The 27,736-nt window shown below is 39.4% G+C and overlaps 2 protein-coding genes across 19 annotated transcripts in view; both read left to right on the top strand.

The window, feature by feature from the left end:
* The window catches only part of agrn (agrin), a 355,349-nt gene extending 343,023 nt beyond the window's left edge, over positions 1-12,326 (top strand). For all 17 annotated transcript variants that reach the window (XM_088082543.1, XM_088082551.1, XM_088082544.1 and 14 more), the window contains 3 exons: positions 596-820; positions 3,513-3,616; positions 9,431-12,326. In XM_088082543.1, the coding sequence (XP_087938669.1) occupies positions 596-820; positions 3,513-3,616; positions 9,431-9,591 (490 nt within the window). In that variant the 3' untranslated portion in view covers positions 9,592-12,326. The remainder of the gene's footprint in view (positions 1-595; positions 821-3,512; positions 3,617-9,430) is intronic.
* A 6,827-nt stretch (positions 12,327-19,153) lies between these two features.
* The window catches only part of ptpn11b (protein tyrosine phosphatase non-receptor type 11b), a 48,626-nt gene continuing 40,043 nt past the window's right edge, over positions 19,154-27,736 (top strand). For both annotated transcript variants that reach the window (XM_042491697.2, XM_042491696.2), the window contains exon 1: positions 19,154-19,287. In XM_042491697.2, coding sequence (XP_042347631.1) covers positions 19,274-19,287 — 14 coding nt within the window. In that variant the 5' untranslated portion in view covers positions 19,154-19,273. The remainder of the gene's footprint in view (positions 19,288-27,736) is intronic.

Raw genomic sequence — 27,736 nt, 5'->3', positions numbered from 1 at the left:
AGTGTGTTTGTATGCAGGAATGGGTATATGATGGTGTTTGTGTGTGCACACATACAGTAGAGGCGCATTTCTCACATATCGGTGACAGTGACGTACAGCGCCTTTTAAGGATAGGTGGAAGTCGCCAAGTCTCTGCATCCAAATCACCCCCGAAGCTGTAGCAGTCAAGAGAGTGGAGATCAAACAGCTGCCTAAACAACATACACACACACACACACACACACACACACACACACACAAACAAAGCAGAGCAACACAGGAAGCACTGAGCAGCAATGCAGCACAGGCTCAGTAGGATGTAGGAAAGCTAATAGCAAAACAGCCCCCTGCTACTTCTAAACTCAGTCTGCATCCTTAAAAATCACAGTAACTCTTTTAGTATGAGGCTGTAGAGCCCGAGCTACATGTGCCAGCACACAGAGCCATATGTCTTTGAATTATGAGTATCGTACCCTAGAGACAACAGCAGAAGTTCCCCGCTTCACACATGCAACTTTAAATGACACCAACTGCGCCGTGTCAGCTTCACCAAAGATTAGACCTCCTTTTGATGAATTGGACCATGAGCTAACTAATGTGTTTTCTGTTCTGCTAGTGAGAAGGCTCTGCTGGTGAACAAATTTGAGCTGAGCATCCGGACGGAGGCTACCCAGGGCTTGGTGCTGTGGAGCGGGAAGGGCGTGGAGCGCTCTGACTACATCGCCCTGGCCATTGTGGACGGACACGTCCAGATGACATATGACTTGGGCTCCAAGCCTGTGGTGCTGCGCTCCTCGGTGCGTGTCGACACCAACCGCTGGATACGCATCAAGGCCAGCAGGTAAGATGGGAGATGACAGGTAGCAGGGGGATCAGTGAGAGAAAGCTTTTACAGTTAGACCAGGATTAGACTTAATCCATATTATGTTTGTGTTGCTGCAAACTGTGTGATCTCTTGCATGAATGCTATGCTACGCAGTGATCCCCTGCACTGAGATGACTCTGATTAGTTTCAGATTAAGGTTATTTTCATGCCTGGTCATGCATGAGTATGACGCATTGAGCATTGAATTGCTTAGGCACATTAATGAATGTTGAAAAATGAAGAACATGCGGCAACATCCCAACACATTTTGGCACATTAGAGGAAATATATCCAGGAAATAAATTCATAAAAACCACATCAGTATTTATAGTAACACATACACTGTAAGCCTACAGTATACTCATTACATGCATTGATCCTATTTGGAGACTAAATATATGCAATATGCAACCACAAAATCAGCTGGAATAATATCAAAGAGGACCTTCTCCGTATTTTGTGTCTTACATATAGTGCTAAATTGTTCGATGGTTATATTAAAATTTTTAAATAATGAGGTAAATGTATGTAAAAGTAATCCATGTGGGCAAAAATCTCAGGGTTTCTCATTGTTTTAAACTCTCCATTTCCAACTTTTCTGCTCTAGCTAAAGTACTACATCATAGTGTATATCTTTACATGGTCATCTGCTAAAGGTATGCTACTTCAAGTGTTTACATCACATAGCCTACACGCTATTTGTTGCTAACATCAGGGAAACATGTATCCTTGGGTGGGAAAGTTGTTGTCTTGTCTCTTTTTTCAGATCATATTCCTGCTGGAACATGTCCAGTTCTGTTACTGTCATTTCTTGGGTGCAAGTACATTACTACACGCTAACATCGTGGAAATGTGTGATTTTGGTCACTGATGTTGTCAGTTTTCCACAATTTTGGATCATGCTACTGTATGTACAGTTGTGTTTAGAAGCTTTTATTGATGATTTTAAATGGGAGAAAGTACTGTTATACATAGTTCTTTCCCAGGTGCATGTACACTGCTACATGTAGCAAGATGCTAACATGGGAAACGTGATCTTGGTTGTTTATGATAATTTCTCCCAGATTTCGGATCATATTCCTAATGGAGTATGTCCAAATTTTGGTCTAGAAGCTTATATTGGTCATTTTTTTCCAGTGGAAAGTGCAGTTGTTACAAAAGCTTATTTTGCAACAGTAATTTATCGGCTGCAAATACACTGCTAGCTACATGCAAAATGTGAAAATATGTCATCTTGTAGTCTTTACCTGATTTTGGATCATATTCCTGCTGGAACATTTGTGGTTGTTAAGATTTTAGTTGAAATGCTTTTATTGGTTATTTTTTATGGTTGAATGTGCTGCTATTTTCTGTTACTGTCATTCCCTCAACAGCAATGACGGTGCAGAGATACTGAGATATGGAAGACCCATAAATGCTGATCAATAAGAGCATACTGGGCTGTTCTGGGAGGGCTGCTTAAAGAGATAGGAACCAAACAGAGCATTTGAGACAGAGGATGAATACAGGTGTTCCAGCACAGACAGTATGAGGAAAATAAAAAGTTTTTTTGAACATTAAAGCATGTAAACATGTTCTAGTAGAAACCCTGAATACAAGTATGGACCCGCAAATGAGCGTAATAGGTCCCCTTTAAAAGCCTCATTTCTCCACAGGGACCCTCTTTTAAAGACAGGTCCTCAAAATCATGCTCTTTTGTCAGTTGATCAGTGCTTTAGTAATGTATATTCTTATATTCTGAATTATAATTACAGTTGATCAAATACTATTGGTTGATGTTAATTCAGTCTTGACATAAAGCACACCTACAAACGTGCATATACCTATAGTATGTGTTTACAGGGTATACATGAATAAATGAGCCATAACTTAGACCTAAGGTTTTGGTTCAGTACGTGGATCATCATTCAAGGTAAAGAAAAAATCTAAACAAATTATGCAATACTTTGTGCCACACAGTGATGTCACATTAATGGATTCCTTCATTAGAAACAAATTAACTGCCTGAACTTTGAAAATGACCCACTTAACACCTTCCACGCGATCTGTGCTTTATCGCTGCCGAACATTTGCTTTCAGCATGGCTGTGAATGGAAGCACGGGGGATAATTAGATTGGTTTCATCATGTAAGGCAAGAATAATCGATCCTCAGAAAAACGCTGCTGCATCCGTCTCAAACGGGGATTTGGCCAAGTCTCATCCCAGGCTTACAGGAGAGACCACATGAGATGCTGGAGTGGGGGTGGGGTTGGGGGGGCATAATTTGGATGCTGACGATGGTGTAAATCGCAGCATGTGGCTGCGTGGCTCACATAGTTACACAGATATCTGTGTTTGCGGCTTGCCTTTAATGACACCCTCTCTGTTGGAAACCCGCTTTAATGGGTTCAAATTAGCCCCGTCGTCACAATTCTTAAGTGTGTGCTAATGCGTAGCGCAGAGCCACCAAAAATGAATGGTGCTCTAACGGCATCTGTTAGCTGGTAGACAGGCACATTTAGAATGCTGCTTGGCAAAGGCAGTTATGCGAGTGCTTAGTGTGCTGGCAGCAAAGCAGTGGGGTCTTGATGCTTCTGATTAAATGAAGCTGCAATTTACAGCTATTGAGTATGACATGCATGGATCACACCAACTCTCAACTGCATCTTTTCTCTTTTTCCTCCGCAGAGCACTTAGAGACGGCTCTCTACAGGTCGGCAATGAGGCAGCGGTAACAGGGTCATCGCCTTTGGCAGCAACACAGCTGGACACAGACGGAGCGCTGTGGTTGGGTAGGTGCCCACATGTGTAAAAAAAGCATCATTCAGGCTGGAAAATATGTCTACAATTGCCATACATCAAGTCAGGGGAATACTTGTAATTCTGTGCTACTCTTTCATCCCAGTGACTAGTAGAGGGCTGCCAAAAAAATGAGCAATAAACTCATTGGCATTGCAGAGGATAAGCAAAGGCTCTGACAGGGGAAAAAGATTGCGGTTTGGGCAAAAAAAAAAAAAAAAAAAAATGTCCAAGCCTATTCAGGTATTGAGTTGAGAAATGAAAGGCTATCTGACTAATTCAAAAGTTGTCTGCTCTCCTGAATCGAAAATGACCAAAGTCGGGCCCGTTATCTACCTCTTCAATTTGAACTTGGCTCAGAGAAATGGTTTTTGAAAGAACACACACGGCGCAGTGGGATTGAACACTCCGAGGAAATAACATTGAGGAAGGGGCGGCAAGATTCTTTAAAAATGCACAGTGCAAGGCGGCAAAAGAGGCAGGTTTTTAGAGGAGAGGCAGGCTGAGTGACATTTAAGAGACACGTGTAGAGGCGCGCTTGGTGTACCAAGGTATACAAGCACACACACACACTGGGAGGCAGTGCAGTGGAACAGGTGCTGAGCGAGCCCTGCAGCAAGAATACATAATCCTCACACAGCCCTCCCGTTGAGAGCCCTTCTCCCTTTTAAATCCCCTTTTCACTGTTCATCATTAATTCATCTGTAACTTGCATGAAATTAGCCCTGTCGATCCCCGATTCGGAGGCGCGCAATCCGATTAGAGGGGGCAGGGACAGGGGATGTAACGGGCTCGATGGGGATGTGAACTCTCAGCCTGACAGATTAAAAAAGGAGCTAACAGGAAAGAGAAGGAGAGACGGGGAATGTGGGGGGGGGGGCGGAGTTGGACGAACATGAAGCAAAAAGAGGATGCAGGAGGATTCTGACACTGTAGATAACAGCGAGGGAGAAGGAGAACGAGAGCGAGCGGGGATGGCAGCCAGGTAAAACATCAAAAACGAGGGTCAGCCTCTCTCCCAGTAAGAACAGATCTCATTAAATTCTCAATAAAGACGTTTCATGCTGATTTATAGAGAAAGACACTAATGACTACTTTGGGTGTGCTGGCTAAAAAAGAGGAGCTCAAAACACCATCAAAAGGGAAAAGGAGCCAGCCACACACCCAGCAATTAGGTCATCAAGTCTCCACAAAGGGACGTTATGAGACTTTGTTTTTTAAAAAAAAAAAGAAAAGAAAGTGAGAGCGAGCGAGAGCTTTGGATGATTTGAAATAGAAGAAAAAGTGCAATAAAGTTAAAAAGGAAGGCGACTACAAGGGGCTGAAACATTTGCTTTGAAGTACAAATCCATGATATTTTAACATTAAGAAATTTCCATTTTGGAAACTTTGTGTGATAGATAAAACACTTCAGTCAGTCAAGTTTTTTTTTCTCTTATCTCTTGTGGCATCTTGGCCTGTTCTGCACTACAATGAAGGTGAATAGTTTCTGGATTGTGGTGTTCACAGCAAAGAAACATTTGGCTTGAAGGTCCAGTGTGGTGGATTAGGGGCATCTATTGGCAGAAATGGCAGATAATATTCAGAACTACGTCTTTATGAGTGTCCTATCTAGAGCTGTACCCAACTCAGAATTATGCCAGTTGGATCAGATTTGGCTTTTCAACACACATATTTGACTTTTTGGTCATTGTTTTCCATATTTTGTCAAAGACTTTAAACAGAGGTCAGCGAGACATTGGGGGTGACATTCAGGTAAAAAAAAAGTAAACAAGCTAACTGCGCTAACGACCAATCAGGAATGTGCAACAACATGTCTCGCCGACACTAGGTATCAAGTAAAAGCCAGAGCCCGTATCGTGTTATATTCCTGTGAGCTTCAAACGAACCACTTCTAAACTAAAAGTTAACATTAGCTACGTGTACCAACTAAATAACAAGCAACAACGACAACAACAAAAAGACTGCTTGATTTGAATGAATCTATGTCATCTGAGATGTCACCAAAAAAGATAATCACCAAAAACTAGAGAACATTGCGTTTTTGTCACGTTAGAATGAGCTAATTATATTTAAATACAGAGCGGGCCCTTTTCCAGACAGTGGCTCTAGATGGCATCAATCAAGTTTTTGAATTAGCCACCATAGTTTTGCACGCTTGGCACTCGGGAGAAGTTTCAGTTCTGCAACCTCACTTATAGATGTCACCAAATCCTACACACTGGACCTAAAAATAACTGAATTGCAGCATCTCTTTTCAGAAAGTAACAGAACATGCTGTCAGTAGGTTTATAGTGACTATATTTATTTGATAGAAGTAGAAGTAAAGTAAACCAGTGATTGTACTAAGGGGTTAATCACTGGCAGTAGACTTGAAATTGGCAATGAAGTGTCACACATTCTGGCTCATGTGCATATTTCTATTAAGTAGGTGATGTTTTGACCCTCAAGCCTTCCCCGAGTTAAACAGTCATACTGAGACTCGGGCACACTGATGAGTTAAATATGCTGCATTCAAATGGGGTCATGTTTACCGTGTTCATGAGAAGTGACCATTTCAGCACCCTATGGGATTCACAACCTCATATGTGGATATTTTCTGAGAGCTCCAAGTTCACGACTTCGTGTTCATGACTTTCCATGTCGTTAATACGAGTTTAAGAGTTTTATTTGAACGCAGCAATAGCCATCCTCATAGAACAGTTCATATGATATCCTACGAATTAGCACCCAACGGCAATGGCATTATGACACTAATGTACAGTTAGGTTATTAACGTAAACTTACCGAGGTTAGTTTTAGGCAATAAAAGTTACTGTAGTAAGGTTTCATAAAATATACATAGTAACAACATACCTTAAATTGACTCAAAGCTCACACAGATCCGAACACGAGTCTCCGTAGGAAAGTCCTGTGAGAAAGTCCAGATTTTTGTGATCCATCCACCACCCCAGCCTGCCTCCTCACAAGACTGCTTGGGACTGCCTCCTTATTTATTCCCATTGGCGCATTGGTCACGGGATTACAGCCTTTCAAAATATATGGGATATGTACGAGTACAGATGCATTACGTTTGATAGGAAAACGTATGAAGAGTTTTGTGAACAGCCTGCAATAAGCCACAGTCTTGTTGCACAGCTGACAGTGATTAATCCTGCTACTCCATGAGGTTGAACAAAAAAACACGCAAGAAGCCTTCAACAGCTTCAAACTTTGTAACAAAACAGTGACAGGAGCTATAGCCAAAGCATTGCCTTCAACACAAATGACAACAACAGCTATATATCACACCACATTTCAGTTTAACCCTAGAAGGACAATATTATACTTGTGCTGCTTTCAGAAGCCTTTGAACCCTCAGCTAATTGGTGTGATTTCATTCAAAAACACAGGGGGAAAGGCAGTGAGCAACTTGGTATGAAATGTTCCATAAATTGCAATAAGCCATTACATTTAGATTTTTTTTAAAGCTAAGGAAAAAAAATATATGTAAAAAAAAGACAAAAGCTGAAAAAACCCTGATATTTGTAATGTCATAATTACTTTTTTGAAATTATGAAACTGTGTTCTTTTTGCCTTTTTAACTTCCTTTTTCCTTTTTCTTTGTTTTGTTTTGTTTTGTTTTAACAAATTTAAATGTAATTTCTTGTCATTCTTACTCATTTCTCCTTTTGTTTCTAAAAATTTTTTCTCAGCTTTCAAAGGGTTACCATGATTTTTTTTTTAGTTCATAATATTCGAAAATGATCAAATATAAAGCATTAAGCAGATTCCTGATAGATGAACAACAAAAGTTAAGACATCAGCTCTAAATGAACATTGTGAACAAGTAAACATCCTATATGTAGAGGTACATTACAGAAAACATCAGAAGTCACAGACCGAGGGGTCACGGGGTTCTCAGGCGGTGGATCCAGTCGTGTTCCTTCCTGGAAAGTAACACATCTAATTTACCTCCTCTTGGGGGGATTGAATTGGCCCTTAAGTATTTTTTAAAATTTTTTTTATTTGACTTGCAGCCAATCTCTTCCGGGGAAAAAAGCCTATAAGCAACACAGGAAACAAGTTCATGTCCTTGGTTTGAAATAAAGCAGTTACTCAGCAGTGCAATCCAACATGAACAACTGAAAAAAAAACCTCCTATAAGAACGCAAACTTTAAGGAAAGCAGCCATAGTTCAGAATCCACCGCTTGATGGACAGGTGATATCTGTGAGTTCACAGCACAGCAATGAGCGCTTAGCACTAAAGATGGAAACAAATTAAAAATAATGAGGACGTTGAGTATTCATAATTTTACACTCTGTCATCACCTCTCATTTGTAGCACTTTTTGGAGCACTTTATGCGGCGTGTCAAATTAGAAGAACCTTCTCCCTCGTCTATCTTGCTAACTTACTCTGGCTGCTGTGCAGACTTTCCGCCTTCCTCCCTTTGATCAGGGCGGTTTGACAAATAAAGTGTCAACCTGTCATGTACATCAGCCGGTGTCATCATGCAAAGAAAATGAAATACAAAGCCTGACAAAGTAACTGCTTTAGTACCAGAAATACATTTTTCAACCAAAATATTTACGGCGCAGGCCTTTGATGGCATTTACGAGGTCTAATTTGTTCTGAAATCCAAACCTTTATTGTGGCTTTTGATCTTTAAAGGGCCACTCCACGCATTTTACACAAGAAAGTGAGTTTAAAATCATGTCTGAACCCTTTATGATGCCATTAGGAGATACTTGGCTTGGGCTTTGATACTGAAAGTAACAGAAAGCCTGCATCACAAACTGCACCATGTCAGGGAGGGCCTGATGAAATAGATAAAGAGTCCATATTTATGGGAACACCCACAAAAAAACACCACCTCCTTTTATGCAGTGGGAGAAAACAAAGCACTCACCACCATGCTGAAGAGTTGATGGTTGGCTGTCTGCATGCCAGATAAACTTAAACTTAAAATAAATCCAAACTTAAAAGGTACTTTTCAATCTGGACCCCATTTTCCCAGGTTTTTCTGTGTAAGTAACCAATGGGAACAACATTTTTTGAAATTGGTCCAGACCATTTAAATCTCGAAAACATGAAAATAATTTCAGGTAACAAGAAAATGACCTAACAATTAGCTGGGGAGAATTATTAAATATTTTCCAAGAATGTGGAAAATGGCCAAAACTACATTACTACATAAATAATTCATAGATAAATAGATAACTTTTTTTTTGCCTATTTTCAGATAATTTTCTTTTGACTTCTTACAAATTCCTCACTAATTTTTGAGCAATTTCTTACGGGGTTCTCGTCGCTGTCTTTCCATGTTTTTGAAAGAAATCAAGCGAATTACCTCAGGTTTAATATTCAGGGGTTAATATTGTAATTATTGTTAAATCTTTATCTGTCTATTCATACTTTGTATTTGTTTCTTTTCCTTTTTTTGGTAATTTGCAGGTAATTTTCTTGTAACTCTGAACTTTAAATCTCTTCCTGTGGTTTTAGAAGAAATTAAGCCCATGAGCTCATGTTTCAAAGGGTTAAAAACTGCACTTTCCCAGCATTAACAGGCTGAGGCAAAGAACTGTTTAAGCTGCAGCCAGCTCTGCCCTCACCACGCTCCCAGACTGTATCTTTGCTTTTAGCTGTACTGTGGTGAGTGTAATGCTTAATTAGCTCAGTAGACTTTTGAAATACACTAGTTGCTATTTTAGAGGGCAGATTGTATTTGAAGTAATTATTCTCTGTGTTTATTTCAGCTGTTTCCTCAATATGAGTGTTTTTATCTGATTCTTGTTGTATTGACCTCTGCGTCCGTCTCCCCTCAGGTGGTCTGGAGGAGCTGGCGGTGGCCCGTCGGTTGCCCAAAGCCTACAGCACCGGCTTCGTCGGCTGCATCAAGGACGTGGTGGTGGACGGCATGGACCTCCACCTGGTGGAAGACGCCTTAAACAGCCCCAAAATATTACACTGTCCCGCCGCCAAATAACCCAGCAGAGACAAAATATCCAGAAAAACGGGGAAAAAAAAAAAGAAAACCTCCCACTCGCTCCCTCCATAGCGCCCATGTCTCCTGCTGTAATTATTTTCTATTTTTGTATACTTTTCATCGCTTTTTATATGGAAAGAAAATGAATATGTTGTTTTAATTTTTGTTTTATATATTTTGTTCTTTTTTTTTTTATCTGCACCTCCATAAACAGAACACACTTTCTTTTTTCCTTACTGCCCTGGCCCTTCTTTTTTTTTTTTTTTTTTTCATAAAAAGCAGGCATCTCTGTGAAAAAAAGAGATATTTTGTCAGTTTTGTTGTTTTAAAACAAATGCCAACTTTAAAGAAAAGAAAAAAAAAAAGAAAGCCTGCTCCTTTTCCTCGCTCATGACTTGAACACTGGTGGACCTCGCCGATGATCTCTGGTTACTGCCTTGTCTTGGTGCCATATATATATCGTCCACATTCCCCAAGCATGGCCTATACATCCATGATTACACAGACGTGCACCCCCCCCCTCCCTGTGCGAGCTGGACGCAGTGTGCGCGCTGTGGCCGGCGTGTGCAGCTCTTTGATACTGCGGCCAGCTGGCATCTCCAGTCAAGAAACTCTGTAATCAGCCCCGGTAGCCCACTGTATTTTCCTAATGGGGACTTTTCAGATGTCAGTCAAGCTGCTACAGTGAGAAAGTACACAGTCGAAAAACCACTCCATCAACTCCCATCTCACAGCGCCACAAAAAAAGAAAAGAAAAGAAAAGAAAAAAACTCTCCGCTCAATCTGAATCCCATCAGAGCCTTTAGTTTTGAAATATGACTCACTAACACTGCAAGCCGACATGACGGAGAGAGCGCTGCGTTCAACAATGACTCCCATATCATTAGTCATAAGTCAAGACATGAATAAACGTTATATAAATATAGAGTATATAAATAATACCTGAGACTGTGAATATGTAAGATGGGTTCTCTTTGGAGAATTGTGCTTCTCATGTACTATCGTGCGTTCTGTTTTACAATCCGCGGATGAACTAATGATGACCACTATAAATGCATGCACTTCTGCAGTGTTGATTTGAATCTGGTTTTTGTTTTTATTTTTGTTCTGTTAAAAAAAAAAAGAAAACCTAATTTGGAATACATCAGTGATGGGGTTTGTTTGTTTTTTGCAATGACTATAAAAAGTTTTTTTCTCTCTCTTAATTCCACTGATGTGATTTCAGCAACTACAGAGAATAATGTTTTTATATGTGTTCATTCCCTGTATCTTTTTTTTATTTTCTTGGGAGCAGTTAGTTTTGCAAATGGTGCATCGGGGAGGAGTTGTTACCGTATCAGACCTTAAGGAGGCGCCGAAAGCAAAGACTGAAGAGAAGGACAAACAGAAAGGAAGATCTTATCATGGGGAGTCCTGTCTTGTCAGTCGTCAACACAAACACGCAAAAAAAACTTCAAAAACTCCTCCCAAGACTTTGTTTCTTTTCGTATTTGACCTAGGAGCATTCCTGGAGGAGTCTTATGTTCGGCTGTTGAGAGAAAGAGAGAGAGACTGTGACGTTGTTGTGACCTTCTGAAGCCATAACAGCCAGAAAAATGGGGGGAAAATGCATAATCCTACAGTACTTGCAAATTAACATAGTAAACGCATGGGTTTGTATTACTAGTGCGAATTCTGTAACATTCAGTGAACTGATGCAACGTGGAGTCGTCTCAGCCGAACCACAATAAGCTGCGTCGACTGACTTAAGGACACTTGTTTTGATATGAGAACTTTGGCAATATTCTAAGACAAAATCATGCCTGTTCGTGGTTGAGTATCAAATGGTCTTGTGCTTTTTTTTTCTTCCTTTCTTAAGTTCTTAATTATGTTTTACTTCTTAAATCATCAACAGGTTTTGTACAGCCCTGCAATTTTTAAGTGTAAATTTAGCAAATGTGTTATCTGTGGAGGTTTATGTTTTTAGTAATATACACTGGAACCATGTCTGACTCGTCTGTTCGCCTACACGATGATATACTCATGTACATGGGGGAGGGATAGCCCTAAAGCTATAACTGTGTTGTGTGTAATCAAGCTCTGAGTGTCCACACCAGACCACGAAAAACCCTTTTTTCTGGTGTCCCAAGACACATTTTAAATTCCAGCACTCACACTATTAACCTTAGACTGGTCTTATTTTACCACACTGTTGTTTGAATTTGATCCATTACGGTGGTAATAAAGGAGAGATTCCTGTGTTTTTGGATGGACTCAAGAACAATAAAGACAACTGCAGTCTATGGTTTGGGTGGAAACTATTTGCCTTAAAAACCGGTCACCTCGACTCTGAGCAGGTGACAAAGACGTCATCCATATAACTGTTTCCTTATTTTAGCCAGTGTATTAGCCTCATCCCATAATGTAAAGGAGTAATACATAATAATAATGATAATTATATTAGTAATAATGCTCATACACAAAAAAAAAATCCCAGGGGGCCTCTGCAAATGTCCCCTCTGGCTTTTTACAAAAAATCTTCTATTTACTGTTTTTTGGAATCTATTTTCTGTTCCTTATTTATGTCTACATGTGGATTACCCTCCATGTCTGGCCTCTGTAAACTACTGTCCAACTGCGCAAACCTCCTCAAAGGGCAGTGCACCAAGTAAGAGTGGCATGACCTGAACATTACTAACTTTATGACCTTTGTCTTGTGTTCCTACCACCATGAAATAAAATGTCAACCAAATGGAGCCCGCTCTTGTCCGCCGTCTTGATTGTGCCGCCGTCTGGAGTTGATTTTCATTTCTTTTCAGCCCAGTTGAAAAGAAAGAGTTGTGGGAAGAAAATGTTGGCATTGTGACTGCCTGCAATCCATGGATATGTTACATTTGCACTGTGGCTGTCAGCATTAAAGCGTTAATGGTAACAGTTTAATTTTTTTAATTTATTGCAAATTTTGATCAATAATCCTGTCTGTTTTTGGTCTATTTTATCCATTTTATAATTTTTCTGCATCCAGTATAAATGTGTTATTTTTGGCAAATGTTTTTGAGTATTTCTGTATATCGTGGTCCCCAAACAGGTATAAAATTGCTTCCACCAACGAGCTGAGCACACAGGTGCAGCTAATCAGGCTGATGTCAGCAGGCAATCGCATTGCTAAAGACGGCAAAGCACTGCTTTGGAGTGTGCAACCCTGTGGGTGAAATTAAATCAAAGAAGTTGACTACAGCGCTTGTTAAATGGTCAGAGACTGACTGCAGACCAGCCAACATCAGTCAACAAATGCTGTCATCTGATCCCCAATCAAAACAATGTGGAAAAACTTGCTTTATCTTGTTAATATGGACTTCAAAACTACCCTGTAAGCAAAATCATGGAATTGTAAACATGCAAAAAGAGATTAATCACAAGTAACTATTGAAATTCAGTGATTAATCACATTTTTTTTTCTTTTTAGTGGTAAATGAGTGTGTTTATTGGAGTTTCCACTGGGGTTATGCCACAAAAAATGATTGTTTTTAATCAAGAAACTAAAGCATTTCCTGCTGGGATTGTGTCAACAAAACCAGATATTTTAAGCCCAAACTTGGTCTATTCTTTGCCACAACCAAGTGTTTTTTTGTGCCTAACATTTCAGCGTTTCTGATGCATAATAATGTACAAAAATAATGTGTCCGTGGTTTGCAGAAACGTTCAATGCTGATTTTGTGTGATCGTGATTGTGTGGTCATCACCATGCTTCTTCAACACAGGCTTAAGATAGTTAGAGGTTTTGTTCTGCAACATAAAATACACCCGCTTAAACCTTATTTTTGAACTTTTAAGGTTTTACGCGTCTTAAAAAAGGCGGTTGCTAACAAGTGGCTAAATGGGACTGCAGTGTTGATCGGGGACGTTGGACTTCATCACAGCGGACACAGAAACTCAGTAAACCCACTTGTCTGCCTTTACAGCTTTACGGACTCGCACTTGAACTTGTAGATATATCTGTTTATACTATTTTTTGATCGTGTTTAAACATGTTTTTAAAGTGTTTGTAGTGGTGACGGTTAAGTTGTGCGACCACAATGTAGTTCCTATATAGCCTAAGAATAGCTTTTTGCTTCTGGCGATTTCATTTAGGCTTCAAAACACACAAAAGTGATGTTTATCTGTGAAGATTATCATGCTGAACAAAACGTGTAAGTATCATAAACTTGTGTTCGTCACAGAGCTTATTTCTGGTGATAATCGAAAATCCCATTTAAAAATCCCATAATGTTCTTGACAAGGGAACCAGTGCGACGGATACTTCCTGGTTGGTTTACAAAAATACGTCATCCCTTCACCACTCTATTGGACAAGAGACTGTTGATTATAGGCCATCACTTGAACCTACTGTACTGTTTTTTTCCTTCACCCCGGGGCTGTTCAATATTAATAAGTAAAAAGTCTTTTGATTCTTTTCCAAGTCAGTGGGGGTATACTCTTGTACAACTTCTGTACATAATGAAAAAGCTAATGGAAGCGAAGAGAGCCCACCCACAGGTAGTTTCTATATATTTCCAGCTTTGGATAAGTTGAAATTGCAATAATTTCAGTGCAATTTGGTGGGAAAGCTCAAGTATCTCATGAATTCACAGTGTCAGTCTCGTATTCATGGTGCATTTGAAGGCACCTGCACATAAAGAAGCAATCACAAGTTAAGACTTCAATCTGTGGTCTGTCTTAATGAGAGGTTTCTGCCCACATTTTAATTGAAACGTCCAAGACAAACAGTGTTTTTCCAAATCAAAAGCAATTTAAGCCGGCGCGCTCATACACACATCAATAAACAGCGTTTCTGGCTCCACTGATATTTTCTTCTTCTTATAATTCAAATCACCTATAGCAATCTCTAGTGCCCTACCGCTAATTGAAAGCTGAGAATTCAAGAGAAGAAGAAGAAGAAGAAAAAAAAAAAAGAAGCTGCACAGCTTCATACATCTTTCAGTACATCCCAAATCTGTCTCGAGCGTTTTCATTAAGGCTGAGATTTAATGAGTTTAATTTATTCCTTGCTAATGACAGAGAAGGACACTGCATCTTGTGTTGTGTTAATTAAAACTCTATGAAATGGTGTAGATGAAACAGTTTCACTCAGTGTGGGATCCTTCTGGGGGGAAGATCGTTTTCAAGTTAATACGTGTAAGTAGTTTGATTAAAGGGTTTTCCAGGAATTCAAATCAAAACAAAATACGTCTATATATAGAACCAAGTAATGAAATTGAGGATCACTGCTTGGGTGACACCCGGAGGAGTTGGTAGGGTTGAGAGGATTCGGGGTGAAATATGTCTTTCGGTGGATACAGAATTCACAGAAGCAAGGAGACGGAAAACTAATTTTGATTCATGTGGAGCAACCGGCTGGCTTTGAGAAAATCTGCAGAAATAAGAGCTCCGAGGTAGCCAGAACATTTTAAGATGTGCCGTTTTAACACATGCAGTTTGTTCAAAGGTCAAAGTGGAGTTATGAATTATGCAATAAACTCAGGCCCTCTCTGGATGAAATTTCATCAGACCATCCAACCTGAGCCAAACGCAGGCCCTAGAGTCCACAACATTATTTGCGAAGGAAGAAACTGTTCTTAGAAAATCACTCAGAGATCTTCTAAGAGTGTTTTCCAGGAACACCGGACAGTTACTCCCCTAAAATAAAAGACCTCGCCCTCACTTTTCACCCTCTTTTTGGAAATCAAGTCCCTCTCTCACAGCTTTTTATGTCCACATGGTAATAAAAGTTCTTTCTCTCTGACGAGGCTCCAGCTGTCCAGCTGCATCACTCTCAGTATAAGTCCTCTTTGTTTCCCTTTCCAGATTTTTTTCAATCTCTGGACGGGCAGATTTGCAAGTCTCAAGGCAAAAAGGGGTCAAAGGCCAGCAGCCTATAGAAGCAGCCACCTCGGGGTATGGGACATCCTGGTTTCCATTCTCCTGGGTGAGAAACTTGCCTTTGTGTGCTTGAGTCCTTTTGTCCATCCTAGACTCAACAGGACATGAGTCTGCATGGTGATAAAAAGTGAATGTTTCAGTCCAGGAACCTCGTCAAACCTTTCCATTCCTAACTTTGCCACTGCTATCATTTTTTTTTTTTTGACAAATTGTGTATTCTTATCGTCAGCTTTCATTGAGCAAACGTCATTATTATGTTTTTAATGTATTTTTTTCTTATCTTAAAGGCATTCATTGTATAAGTTAATTTAATTAACTTCTGTATGGTGTGAAAACCAATCAGGACTCTCTAGAGACCTGATTGAGTTGTGTAGGTTTAATCCAGCAGTCCAGCAATTTTACTTTTGTTGTGATGCAGTGTGGTGTAAAACTGTGTGGCCTGCATATACATGATCTCTTTATGCATTCAACATCTCCTCATACAGTGTTTCATATATTTAATGAATTAGCAGCCTGTGGATGCATCCTCATGTTACAATCTCAACACAAAAATATGTATCTAAAATACAGCTGCGTAGGTTTGGTTTAGGCAAGTAAGGTTATGTAGGTTTGGTTAAAGAAAAGAAATATAATTGGCTGTTGTCACATTACATATTGAATGTAAAGTTAAGGAGGTTAGGTTTAGTCAAGAATTGATGTTATATGGTTGGATTTAGGAAAAGAAACATAGTTGGGTGTTGTCATATTACTTTCTTAATGGAAAGTTCTTCACTTAATAAAGTTTTATAGCTCACATTTAAAAAAAAGTAAATTTACGTAGGTCAGGTTTAGAAAAAAAAAAGATGGTTTAGGACTACCACATTGCATACTAAATGTAAAGTTACGTAGCTGAGGTTTAGCAGGATAGAGTTAGGTCAAGTTAAGTCAGGTTCAGGAAATGAAACATAGACAATATCATGTACTTAACATAAAGTTACACAGGTTAGGTTTAAGAAAAGAAATATGGTGACAATGTAGCCTACATTAAAATAAGTTTACTTGGTTCTCACAGGACACAAACACCATTCTTCTTGGTTAAATTCCTGTGTTTGTTTGACCTGTCCGCTACCCCAACCTGCCCCCTATGAGGACTTTCACTCTTATTAATACCTTCTTCCTCACTCACATCAGCAAATTTATCACATGAGTGCAGCCTTCATGATTATTTGTGTCAAAACTATAGGAATTGATGTTTTATTTATTAGTTTTTTACATTTAATTGATATACAGATTCTGTCACATTACTTTTCATTGGTACACATAAACAGTGCATGAGAATAGCCTGATGAGTTAAAACTTGCAAACACATTAGCATGACCCTTCAAAGCATACCTCAAAAGTATTTCTCTTTGCTCCATATTTTATCACATTATTAAATCCATGCTGACTAAATTCCATTACTTGCATCACCATACAACTTATAGTCTGGTTGCCAGGGTGACACTCTTTCACACAGTCCTGAAGAGCCTTTCAAAACTCCACCTTAAAGTATCAGTTTTGACGTTTAAGTTATTACACCTAGATTATTTCCCCATTATAGTCGAGGGAACATTTTTAATAGCTACAATTACAATGTTTAAGGTCATGACGATTTGTCATACCACTAGCAACACTAAAGCTCAGCTTGATTGACCTTTATCTCAGACACATTCAGAAGCCAGAGTGAGCTAATTTTCCCCAGTTATCTCCTACAATATGTGCCTAAAGATGGAGCACAAAAATAGTTTCCCATCATCCTCACAACCAGCACAAGATGGAAATTTTCAATAAATGGTAATGACTAAGTTTTTTGAGTCCCACAGTCTTGCATCGGTCACATTTAGTATAACTAAATGTGCACTTAGTGTTGTTCCAATATTCAGCGCTTTACCCTCCTCATCAATTTCCACTTTATATCGATCACAGAGTAAAGCCCTCCCATTGTGCAGCAGGATCATTTTAACTGCTTGCCGGACCCAAACAATAAACTCCATGTTCAAACACATGTTTCCTGCCTGCAGCGTGTTGCATTTGGCAGAGGCAAAGCAAAACCCTGGCAACATGAGTGCCACAGAGAGAAGAAAAGTCCCTCTCCATCATCTCGACATTTGTCTGTAGGCTGCAGCAGCACACTGGGTCAAACAGTGGAAAAGCAAATCCATAGATGCGAAGCTTGTGAGCTCACAGACAATTGCATAAGCCCATCCATCCCCCAGTAGATTAACCTCCACTGATAACCACAGGCTGGTGACGTCAATGCTGCTCTGCCTCTCTTACTCCCCTCCGACACCACCAACTCTTCCAGAGCTGGAAGGCCGTCCCTTCATGAGGGTATGACAGAGGAGGGGATATAAATACCAGCCTTATCTTTCATGAGACAATAGTAGCACATAGCAAAACTCTGCCAGTTAATTATTATTGCATCCACATAAAATCAATCAACGTGTAGGCACATGTATGAGTTGTAATGACAGTTTCTTATTGTTGTATAGGTTGTTGACCTTTAGCTTTATTGTACTGCTGCTTACACCATTATCAATTACATACAAAAAATCTAAATCAACGGGTCTTTCATTTTTTGCAACTAATCAGTTAAGTTTTAGCACAAGCAAATACCATTCTGTCACACTGCAGCATGCACAGCTAAATAACACAGCTGTTTTAGCTCATCAAGGGACTGTACTTTATTTATCAGATTCGGAGGGTGGCTGCAGTGTGACTTTGTTTATTTTTTTCATTTTTATAATAACCCTCCCTGGGGCTACAAATATTTTTCCTTAAGCCTCCCTAAATGACTGAGGGACATGCATGACCCTCCCTCCACCATGTGATCTAGAAATTCTGAAAAAAATCATGCCTTTTGAACCTACTTGTGGCATTTGGGGTTTTGTGGACTTTTTAAAAATAAATACATAATACATCCATTTAAAGTTTAATGTCCATCCCGTAAGCCAAATCTAAAAACATAACTCCCTCCCCACAGTTTAAAAAACATTTGGCTTGCCCCTCCCAACACCCCTCCCCTCTTATAAATAATGATCAGTCCCTAGTTGATCAACAGTTAGGCAGTCACAGGTGTGCAGTTTTGCAATTAGAAGAACGTAAAGGAAGAACCTATTCATGCATATTTTGAGGACTCTTAAAGTAAAGGGCCATAAAGTCTCCGACATAAACCTGAAAATGCTAAAAATGTTTTGTAGGTGCATCAAGGTATCTCGAGTTAGTCGGAACAGGACAGGAAAAGGAGGTTGTCGTGCACAATAAAAGAGTAAAATGGTGACATTTGAAAAACACAACCCAAAAACGACAAGTAGGAATTGTTAGAGTTAGTTCGGAGCTAAAAACAAACAAACAAACAAACAAACAAACAACAACAAAAACATCAAAACCCTAGTTTTGCACTGTTGTATGAAACAGGTTTTCCTCATGACTGTTTTTAACTCAAAAAATGTTAAAGATGAAATATTTTAGAATAAAGGTTCCTGTTCGGAAGCCAGAATGGTGCGGCACATACAAGAAATATAAACAAACTTACAAAAGTATCTAAAAATATAATATGATGAATATTTCAAATATAGCATTAAAAAATCCTCTATAAAACTAGTCTCCAACGAAGGCTTTTGTTTTGAAGGCGGTAAGCGGAAGCCGTGTCAGTAATAATGCGTGCATCATCACGGCAGGTTCAACAGATCTTCACTCTACACAGCGACACAGCAGAGGCGAAAGGGGAACGTTTGTGGACACTTGACAGCTTCCAGAGACTGCTATGACATCTCGCAGGTAAAGTTTGTTTTCTCAAACTGTCATTAATGGCGCCGTAATATTTAACAGCCTCTTTACGGTGCGCGAGCGGCCAGAGATTTGTGCGGGCGAGACTGAACTGAGGCTGCCAGCAAGAAAGCAGGGGCGCCTCAACTTTTCTCCAGCAACTAACCCCTGAAACAGACGCACTTGACGCCGTGTATTTAAAATTTTATCCAAAGAAACTCCAATTCATGCTTTCCGTAGAAATTCTGTATTTGCACAGAGTCACGTAACTGCTTTTTCTTAAAGTATGGTGGCAACAAAAAGTGGCAGCGTTGAAAGCTTTGGGGTAAAATCCTAACGGATAAATTTGCTTAACTGTCGCGAGCTCCTGCAAAGTGAAATGACTTGAATTTAAACTGCGTCAGGTGGCTTTAAATTCATGTTTTACGTCAATTTGCATATTACGCGCGTGCGCTCCAGAGTGGTGTGATTTATTTGTGACTACTGTAGTGAAGTCAGACCGTTAAGTTAGTATGAACTCTTTCTCGCTCTTTTTCTTTTATGGGCGACACCACACACGTTTTATCTTTGCGTTTATCTGGTTTAAGTAGAAGTTACCTGTTTCCTGGGCTTTTTTGGGGGGTCCTCTCTCTTTGTGTCTGTGTACACAGTGCAGGAAATTGACTTAAAGCTTCCTGTGAATGCAAGCTTTATGCAGAGAGTAACTTGTTTTACTAAACCTATAACAAATTTAAAAGAGCACTTTAGTGAACCCCAGAAATACCTCAAGTTTATGTAGGAATATTGTAGCAACATTGGTTTCAGGTCTCCACTAATGAACTGTCAAGAACCACAAAACTATTCAAGTGCACATGGAAGTTACTGTAGCTCAAAAACACTAACTGTAAAACCCTCTTAACCACTTAATACTGATATAAAATGACTAATTAATACCAAATGTATGTTTTTATTCCCTCCAGATATAGTAATCAAATAAATAATCAAGATTTTTAAATTAAGGACACTGGCCTGCTTTACTTTTAACAGCTTTGGTAATTATTGTGTGTATTCCTCATACCAATTACTCTGTCCTCTTCCTGCATATTATTAACCACATGCACATTTGTGGACTAGTAATGATTTGTAGATCTCCCTGAAACATTGACCAGTTTAGTGTTTGAGGAATTAAGAGCTGTTCTGAACACTACACATTTCCAGTATGTAGTTATTTAGATTCGTCATCACTGCTTCTTATGTCTGATTTTCTCCTGTATGGCCCTTTCCAGGTACTTTCCAGTACACAATAGGACACTTATATTAGCCTACTTGTCATATGTTTATGGAAAAATTTTAATTATCAGTTTTTTCGGATTATTTGAGCAGGATATGTGAAATGTGAAGTGAAATCCACTCATTTAGATTCTTGCACTTTTTCCTAGCCCTCATTAGAAGTAGTGGTCCACACAAGAGAAACAAGTGTTCGTTCCAGAAGGTTTCGGTGCAAGGTGACCTCTGAAATGTTGACTCCAGCAATCAACTTGTCTCTTGACCATAATAGCTGTTGTGGACTCAAGAAAATGCAATGTTGGCAATCAGGGAGTTTATAGTTGATACAAATACTCTACCACTATATGGGTGGAAAAGATAGCAGATGTGTTGTGCCGCATGGTGTTTGACACAGGATTTCTGTGTCCTGTATGCCTTTGGTAGGTAAAGTTGTGAAGGTAAAATAACGAAGTTGCTGTTAAAAGGCCAGGTTACTGATTTTAACATAATCCAATTTCATAAAACACCAAGGCCTGTATTTTTGCCTCTGACTGAACGAATAGTATTGAATTCCAACTGTGTTATTAGGTAAAATTATGTTTTTTCACAATACAATTTAGCTGACTGTGACTGACAGCTCATCACCCTGCATTAAAAGGAGTTTGGAAACAGTGAAGCTGCTCAGTTGACTGGTGCATTAAGGAAAATTCAAATACAACGTTTTTCTCTCCAACACACATCTCCATTAACATGGAACATTGGATTGCTTAGCTGTTTCCCGTTATAGCTTTTACAAGGATAAATCTACATACTATATGCACATTTTTAAAAAAGTGCTACTACTGTGCGGTCAAATTTTTCATAAGTTATCAAGTAAGATCTAAGTCCTTGTAAACTTGCTGCAGTGGCTGATTATTTATTACACTATTGCAAGGATGCTGGAAGAGATGTGGACTCTTTTAACTGAGAATTGAGTCAGACTGAAGTCACAAATTTTGTAACTTGAGACTCAACTTGACAAAATCAAAAACTTGAACTCTAACACCAGTGACTTGTGACTTCACTTGGACTTGAGACTTTTGATTTGAAAATACTTGATACCCTCAAAGATTAAAAAATTATATTATGTGTGCCACAAATTAATTTGGTTTCTGAATAAACTAACAGTAATGTTTTTCATTCCCAGCAAGTTGACACTTAATTTCCCAGATGATCCACTTTGTTTGAATCACTCTGACAGCATCCAATCAAGTTGCAGGAAAGAGCCACGAAGAAACCCGCTATACACTTTGCGATCTCAGATGAAAGCTAACCATCTTGACAGAAACATGGCGATATCTTTGGCCTTGGCTCTAAAATGGTGGTCTAACGTCGCACAGTGAGAGAGGTTCAAGCAAGGTGTGTTGTCACGTGCAATCAAAGACAGTCTGGGATAAATTTCTGACTGTCAGAAATTTGTGACGACCATCTAATTATTTGTCTTCTGATTCGATCCACGTCTACTAACCACCCAAAAGAAATGCAGCATGAAATGACGCACTGATCAGCGCAACTCTGCTGGTGAATGCTAAATGCTAATAGATGCTAATATTTACTCTGAGCTCTTGTTACAAAATTAGCATGCCAACTTGGTCCCTTTTACCCTGCCATGACCGTGTTCACGTCCTCCTCCTCCTCTTCAGACTTTTTCTGACAAACATAATTGCCACTACAGAGAGGGCTCAGTTTATTTGTTTACATTTTGCCCTTACCACTTCAGTGGCGTAGACGGACACATTATGATGATGTTTTGTTCTTGCGTATTGACGTTGATGGACGTACGTTGTAGCTTGTGATTCAGTAGGTGATGTCGTTGCACGGTCTGCATACATCAAACTTGATGTCATTCTCAAGGTTATTAGATCCATGTTGCAGAGTGCTGCTAGTGCTAAACTTACAAAATTGCAAAACAATTCACTGTCTGCAGGAGGTTTAATGTTTCGTTATGTAGTGGAAGTTGAAAAAATGATACCAAAGATAATGTTTGGTTGCATACAAAAACTATGCAGTTGTAAAAAAGAATTTAAAAAAATAAAAGCACATTGCATTATGCAAGGTATGCAGGTTGAGAATTGCAGACAGACACACAGATTCTAACAAACTTGTTTTAACAAATAAGTACAAATAAAAAAAAACAAAAGCATTAATTTTAAATTTAATTACAACTGTTGTTAAAATGGCATAACATCAGGTGCATTTTGACTTTAGGACTTAAAGCTCAAAATAAAGGGCTTGGGACTTGTCATTCTTGACTTGGGACTTGAGTGCAGAGACTTGAAACTTACTTGTGACTTGCAAAACAATGACTTGATCCCACGTCTGGATGTTGATGTGTCATTTTAGTTCACTTGTACCTGAATACACAGATAAAGGGCTTAACCAAACTGTGGAAGCCTTTCCTGCACATTGAACAGCATCCAGTTGACTAACACAATAGACAGTTTTGGCAGTTACCTTGAAGTTTAAATTCACTTTTATTTCCATTTCCAAATACTGCATGTGGTTCAGAATACTGGATTCCATGGTTGTATTTCCCTGTTTTTAAAGGCTGTATTACAGGAAAGTAATGTGATTTCTGAACTTACCAAACCATTGTAGCTTTTGTCACTAGAATTCTATTTCAGGGACATTTATTTCACTTCAAAGAAGTTTGTGACGTTTTTCTGACATTTACAATAAACACTTGTGAGTTGACAGAGGGCCAAGCGTTCAGTCGCCCCGGGGCCCAAAGCCACCAGCAGGCTCAGATCAGAGATGGGGGGCGAAACACTGAGACAAAGTAAAAAGTTGTTTTCATCTTAGTTGGTTTCCATGGTTTGTAGCCGGCTCGAGACACGTATGACTGTTGCTCTGTGGCTCGTTCGGTACTTCCTGAGGTGAAATACCACAGGGGAACAATACTTCAGTGCGTGCCATCTTGATCAGACAGACCTGCTCTCCTGTTGATGATAGTATCACTCAGACTCCCCATTTCAGGAAGGACTTTACTTCATCATACTGTTGGGGAGGGCTGGAGTTTCCACCTATTTTGCCATTATTGTCTTTTCAGTGAAGAGTTATGGCAGTTTAGTCATAAAGGAACCATTTGTAATGTCCCTCATTGTGATTGTATCGCCAGCGTTACAGTGATTAAGCATTGTGACAAGTTCTGTATAACTCTGTGGGCCCAGAGAAAGCACTAGTGATGCATAATTTTTTTCGTTTCTGTTCCATTTTTATGCTGCCAGTTGATTGTGTGTAGTATTACAAACTTTCCACTATTGGAAACCACCTCTGCCCCCCTTTGTTTAAAGAGGAGACCTCGTCTGTCACTGAAACTCATTTGACCAGCTGAGAACAGTGAGTCAGTTTTGTCGATAAGCCGACAGGAAAACAACAGCCCATGTGGAGGAATAAGATAGCGCTGCCAACATTTCCAGGAGTGCTCTGAACCAACTGTTAGTTTTTTCCAGATACATGTTTTGCATTTTGTTGAGCCCCAAAACAATGCAGATAGAGCGTAGGAGACAAAACATTAAAACTGTGTCAGCTTCACATGCTTATGGTCTTAAAATATAACGTAATGCTTGTGTAGTAAGGGGAATCGGGCTTTTAGAAAGGATATGCTGTTCCAAGTGTATGTTAAATAGTTGGCGTTTAACATATCAGCTCTGCACCACTCTTTTATTGAGCTGTGTAAATCCAATCTCAGCTTTGATCAGGGTTGTCGTGCCACACCTGCCTCTGTGTCTGTGTCCTCTCTGATAACTGACTTTGAATATTGAAGTCACGCTCATCTCACTTCAGAGACCAGTGCATTCTCTCGCTATCATTGGCTGGTGAAAAGACGAACAGCATGATTGCCCACACTAATATTTACAATTTACCTTCTTTCTTTGTGATAGTCTGATGCCTGTAAATAGGCAAGTTTATCACAGAAAAAGTCTAAAGTTATAGGTGTTGTGTGACATTCTTCAGCACATGTGACACCACTTTCAATCTATAATTATTGGTAATCATCATAAACAAAGTTACCCCTGTCAGATACAGTAAATAATAGGAAATGTGGATTATAAAGCCCCTGACAAACTGACAGTCGGCCGTTGGGCATTATGGGTCTGTCAGTGAGCGTCTTTTGCTCTCGTTGGTGTGTCCCACACAGTCAGCCTTCATTGGTCTTTGTTGGCTTTTTTTCCAGTCAATCCAGCATGTTGAATCAGTGTCAGAGATGGTGGAGCATGTCAGTGAATAAAATCACTCTGACTGGCGGTACGGCTCATTAAGTCAAGATGGAATGAGATTTAAATAAACTTGTTATATAAGATTTAGCCCTTTAGCAGAAATGTTTCCTGATGGTTTGTGTTGTCGTTTACTGGTGCACAGTAAATATGCTTTGTTCTTTCAACACTGGATTCTGATTTTAATCTGCTAACTAGTGTCAGGACAGTCTTCCAGTTTCCCTTTTTGAATGACGATCACAGACGACCACTATCTGCTGGTATGGAGAGTTATTTCCTCTCACACAAGCGTAGAAATTGTGTTCTGTGTGGTGGGTTCATGTGCATCTTTTTGGCAAGACACAGACTGTATGAACCATTGCATCAGTTCGCTTTCTTAACCTATAGTTTTTTGATAAAGGTTTGGTGCATCTTAACCTTAACACACTTAAGTCATGTTAAATGAGTTGATATTGTCTCAAATAGCAGCCAAAACACAATATCTTCATTTTCTGGTAAGTTCAAATGCAGAAGAGCAAATTTAATCTTGGCATTCATTATTTCCAGAGTGTCGGATTCAATCATAAAATACATTCAAACTAGTATGCCGTTAGTTTTGCATAGTGAAATGAGATGTGAAAAATCTTAGCAAAGTATTATCATAAATTTGCTTTCAATGTAAAGATTATGACCAGCCACATTTTCTTGTGATGATAGAAAACATTAGACAATGTTAAAAGAAAAAAGCAAATATGATATCTAAGTGAGACACATTATCTAAATATCAAACATACTGTATTTCTACCAGTACATTATTTAATCCAAATAAAAAAAGAGGATTATTCACTTATGCTAATCTCTTTCTCCCTGATAAATTTTGCACAAACAAAATTGCAAAGAGGGCTGTGTTGTGGAGTCAAAATGCTGAAAGTTTTTGAGTGATCACTCTGTGTTCTCAGTTTGTTTGAGGCAAGATGTCTGGTGTGTATTAACTAGTTTGTAGAAAGTTTGATTTCCATGTTGTCTGCTAAAAAATGTTGGATGTGTTTGTGAATAAACCTAGTAGTTATTTATTAACCATTAATGTCCGTAACCACTTTTACTGTGTTTGACAAGTATTGTTTACACTAGTAAATACTAAAAACCCTAAACTATGAATACCCTGTGAAATGAGTTGTTAATGCATGATTTAAGAACTGCCTAACTATCCTGAAACCTTTCTACTGTTTGTCATAATCAGCACCAGCATTTTCACCAATCAGTTAGTCAACCTCTGTTGAGTTACACATATGCAAGTGTGAAAAACAAACTGCATGCATGTGCGCAGCCTAAGTTGGTCATTAAGCCAATTCTGCTAAGCTGACTGCCTGGTGCTACACAGAGAGGAGAAGCATCCAGTGACAGTGGGTGTGCAAGGTTTGCACCTCATGTAAATACCCCGGATCATCAGCTGGGCTTTAAATATCTGCGACATTACCAAAATCCACACCCTGGGCTTGTCTGTGACCAATATAGCCCCTGCAGAGGCTTTCATGCTGCGCTGTGGCTACTAAGTATATCACCTTTTTGTCAGTGGGCCTAGACAGGCGCGCTTTAAATAGCCAACCAGAGCTATATTGAACTTGAGACATTATGTAAGAGGATAGAATGGTGGCTGGATGCACACTGGGCCTGTTTCCCCTCGACCAGCCTGAGGCCTAACCTGCAGCTCCCAGCTGCCTCAGTCTCTCCCACAGCACATCTACTTTGTTGTCTCCTTTCCTGTCGACGGCTCGTCAGATAAAAGCAGGCTATTCGAAATCTGGTTCTCTTTGTCTCGTCTCTGTCTCTTTCTCTCACTACCCAAGGCCAGATGCAGGGAAATAGGGTGCCTGATGGTTGTCAAAGCGAATCCTATTCTTGGAAAGCCCTGAGTCACTCCTGCTCCAGCAGGCATGATCTGAGGAGAGGAGGGAGGGAGAGGATATGGACATAGACAGTGACTCAAATCAACGGTTTACACAGAGAAATCTTTTTAGTTAAATTAAAAGGCTACACATAACTTTTCAGACCTATCACCCAATAGGGGTGTTGCCTTGCTTGATGCTGCAGATCTGTACAATGCTATTTTAATGTTCTGACAGATTATTTAATACCAGGTGATCAGCATTACTCTAAGTATGAAGAAAGAGGCCTATAGACACATGAAAAGTTCTCAGTATTCCTGGGTAGTTAGGTTTAGTACAAGACAAGGTGGCAAAACAAAGCACTTCACTCAAAGAGAGATATTTTGCCACTGATGCATTAATTTTTAACTGGTCTCTAAACACACCGGGCAGGTTCAGTAATTTTATTCATATCAAACCAACCATTCCCAAAAAGTGAGTGTGGCAATAATGTCTTAACTGAATGTGTAAAAATTAATAGCATGTCAGTGCAATTATCCAACCCTTAGGGTTAATTGTACCCTCTCGAATATAATACTGAATTGGCATCCTACTTGGCAGCTAAGAGTAATTTGAACATCAGCAAGTAAATGAGCAGCTCAGTATTCTGTATCACTTCCTCTCCATAACCAGGTCTGTTTCTACAAGCATTTCTTGGTGAGTGATGGCCTTAAAGTTAATCATTAAACACAGCAACACACACTGACAGAGAAAGGGCAAATACATTTTGTCCTGCGCTTTGACAACACAGACACCAGATCCCAAAATAATGGTTTCACTGCAAATCTCACCAAAAGGCTTCCAAGAAATCTATCAAGAGCCTTGCAGCCAGGATTGCATAAGCGACATTTTGGGGAAAATAGGTTTCATAATTGAAAATAAAATGTCTTTGTTTGATCTGCCTTCTACGAAAAGGACAGTGCTTGAATCAGAGCAACAAAAAAGTGTGTGGTCTTCACAGAAGACGTATTTCGCCAAAATGTAGTAACATGGAACATTTGTTGTCTGCTGCTAGTTGTGAAGGGATTTAACAATTATAACATGCATTTAGGAAGC

The sequence above is a fragment of the Plectropomus leopardus genome, chromosome 9 (genome assembly GCF_026936395.1).
Source record: "Plectropomus leopardus strain MGB_pleo_1.0 chromosome 9, ASM2693639v1, whole genome shotgun sequence".
Taxonomy (NCBI): domain Eukaryota; kingdom Metazoa; phylum Chordata; class Actinopteri; order Perciformes; family Serranidae; genus Plectropomus; species Plectropomus leopardus.
The sequence above is the reverse complement of the archived record's forward strand: the minus strand, read 5'-3'. Positions and strand labels throughout refer to the sequence as shown.